Source organism: Lactuca virosa, chromosome 4, assembly GCF_052849685.1.
Source record: "Lactuca virosa cultivar CGN04683 chromosome 4, Lactuca_virosa_CGN04683_v6, whole genome shotgun sequence".
NCBI classification, from domain to species: domain Eukaryota; kingdom Viridiplantae; phylum Streptophyta; class Magnoliopsida; order Asterales; family Asteraceae; genus Lactuca; species Lactuca virosa.
Window position 1 is genome coordinate 407,928,908 of NC_136429.1, and position 1,634 is coordinate 407,930,541.

At 36.6% G+C, this 1,634-nt stretch overlaps 1 protein-coding gene across 1 annotated transcript; it reads left to right on the plus strand.

Moving 5' to 3' along the window:
* The first annotated feature begins 325 nt into the window (after positions 1-325).
* Positions 326-763, plus strand: LOC145106517 (uncharacterized). The gene has a single exon (XM_079043476.1). It carries the CDS (start codon positions 326-328, stop codon positions 761-763), a length of 438 nt encoding a protein of 145 aa, XP_078899602.1.
* Positions 764-1,634: the final 871 nt, after the last annotated feature.

Genomic DNA, 1,634 nt, shown 5'->3' on the forward strand with positions numbered 1-1,634 from the left:
TCAACATCTATGTTTTATAAAGGAGAAGAGTAATCAATGATGAGACATTTCCTATTTCGTTAAGCTTTTATGGAGAATGATGTATAATATTTATTTTATTTTAAGTCCATATATGTTTATTTTCTTGTCTATACCTCTTCCTTTTTTTCTTCTTGGTTTGTTTCCTTTTTTCTAGTTGGTTGCTAGGTTATATTGTTTGGATGACTCTGCTTGTTTTCTTTAACATAAAAAATATATGAAAGTATAGAATTCTCTATGATCATCAAATTCAAGATGGTATCAGAGCAAGTCATTCTATCTGTTCATCTCTATTTCGTCTTAATGCATGGTCGAAGGGTGTGATTCCAAACTAGGTTCAAGTAATACGATTGATCGCTCATCACCGTATTACTTGCATCCTTCAGATTTTCCCAAACAGCTACATGTCAATGAAACCCTTACCGATGGGAACTATACCGACCAGGTACAAGAAATGTCGAGTTTTCTCTTTGCCAAGAATAAGATGGATTTTGTTGATGGAACTCTAGAGAAACCGAAAATCATGTTTGCTGAATATAAGCCATGGATGAGGTGTGATGCAATGATAAAGGGATGGCTAACTCGAGCCATGAATAAAAGCATCCGAGACAGTGTAAAATACATCACCACAGCCTCACAAATATGGTCAGGCTTACGGGAAAGGTTTGGGAAGGAGAGTGCTCTAAGGGCTTACGAACTGAAGCATAAGATCGCAAAATGTGTTCTAAATGTAAATCAGAGATAGATTGTTTATTATCCCTGGTAAACTAAATGAAAATCGTAGTAATCATAAAAGAGAGACCGTACATATAAAAAACGCCTAAATCTGACTTCGTATGAGGAGGTTATGATTTTTCGAAGTTTCGGTGCAACTGTGTGCGACACAAAAATCAAAAATAAAATCGGTGGAGTGTTAGCCAAAACTATGTAAAATAGAGTTGAAGATCTCGTAAATACAAATCCATCGAAATAAAGGCAGTCGAGAACGGAGTTCGTGTGAAGAGGTTATGATTTTTGCATAGGTTTTAACAGTGTAAGCTCTATAAAATATGAATTTAAAATAGAGTAAGAATTAGTTGTTGAGACCTAAAGGAAAGTTGTAGTACTCATCGAAACGATTATAGGGATATAAAGAATGTCTAAAATGGAGCTCATATGCAAAAGTTATGGTCGTTTGAAGATCTGTGAAAAATACATGACCTGATGACGTGGCGGCCTAAAAGCATGCCACGTGGAAAAGAAGTGACCAGACTCTTCAACCGACATGATGACGTGGCCCAACAAGAATCAAACACTAGGCATCGCAAGGGGTTTGACATGCTGACCATAGACACGACATGCCTGTGGACATGGCGCAACATGCCCCTAGTGTTGTCCTATACATAGAAGCCGAAATTTAGGGCCCAAATTTTTTGATTTAAGGCCCAAATTTTCTGAGTCTTTCGAGTATTTTGGCGAGCCTCTGAGATATCATGGAGCCTGAATAATAGGAGCTTTTGAGTCGAAGTTCTGCCTGTGCAATTCTCGACTTTTATCTAGAAAATCTGTAAGTTAAGCTACACTTGTTATGATTTAAGTGTAAATTATGTCTAATATCATTATTGTTATTATGAATC

Coding starts and splice junctions, on each gene's coding strand:
- LOC145106517 (XM_079043476.1), top strand. CDS start 326: ATGGTCGAAGGGTGTGATTCCAAACTAGGTTCAAGTAATACGATTGAT.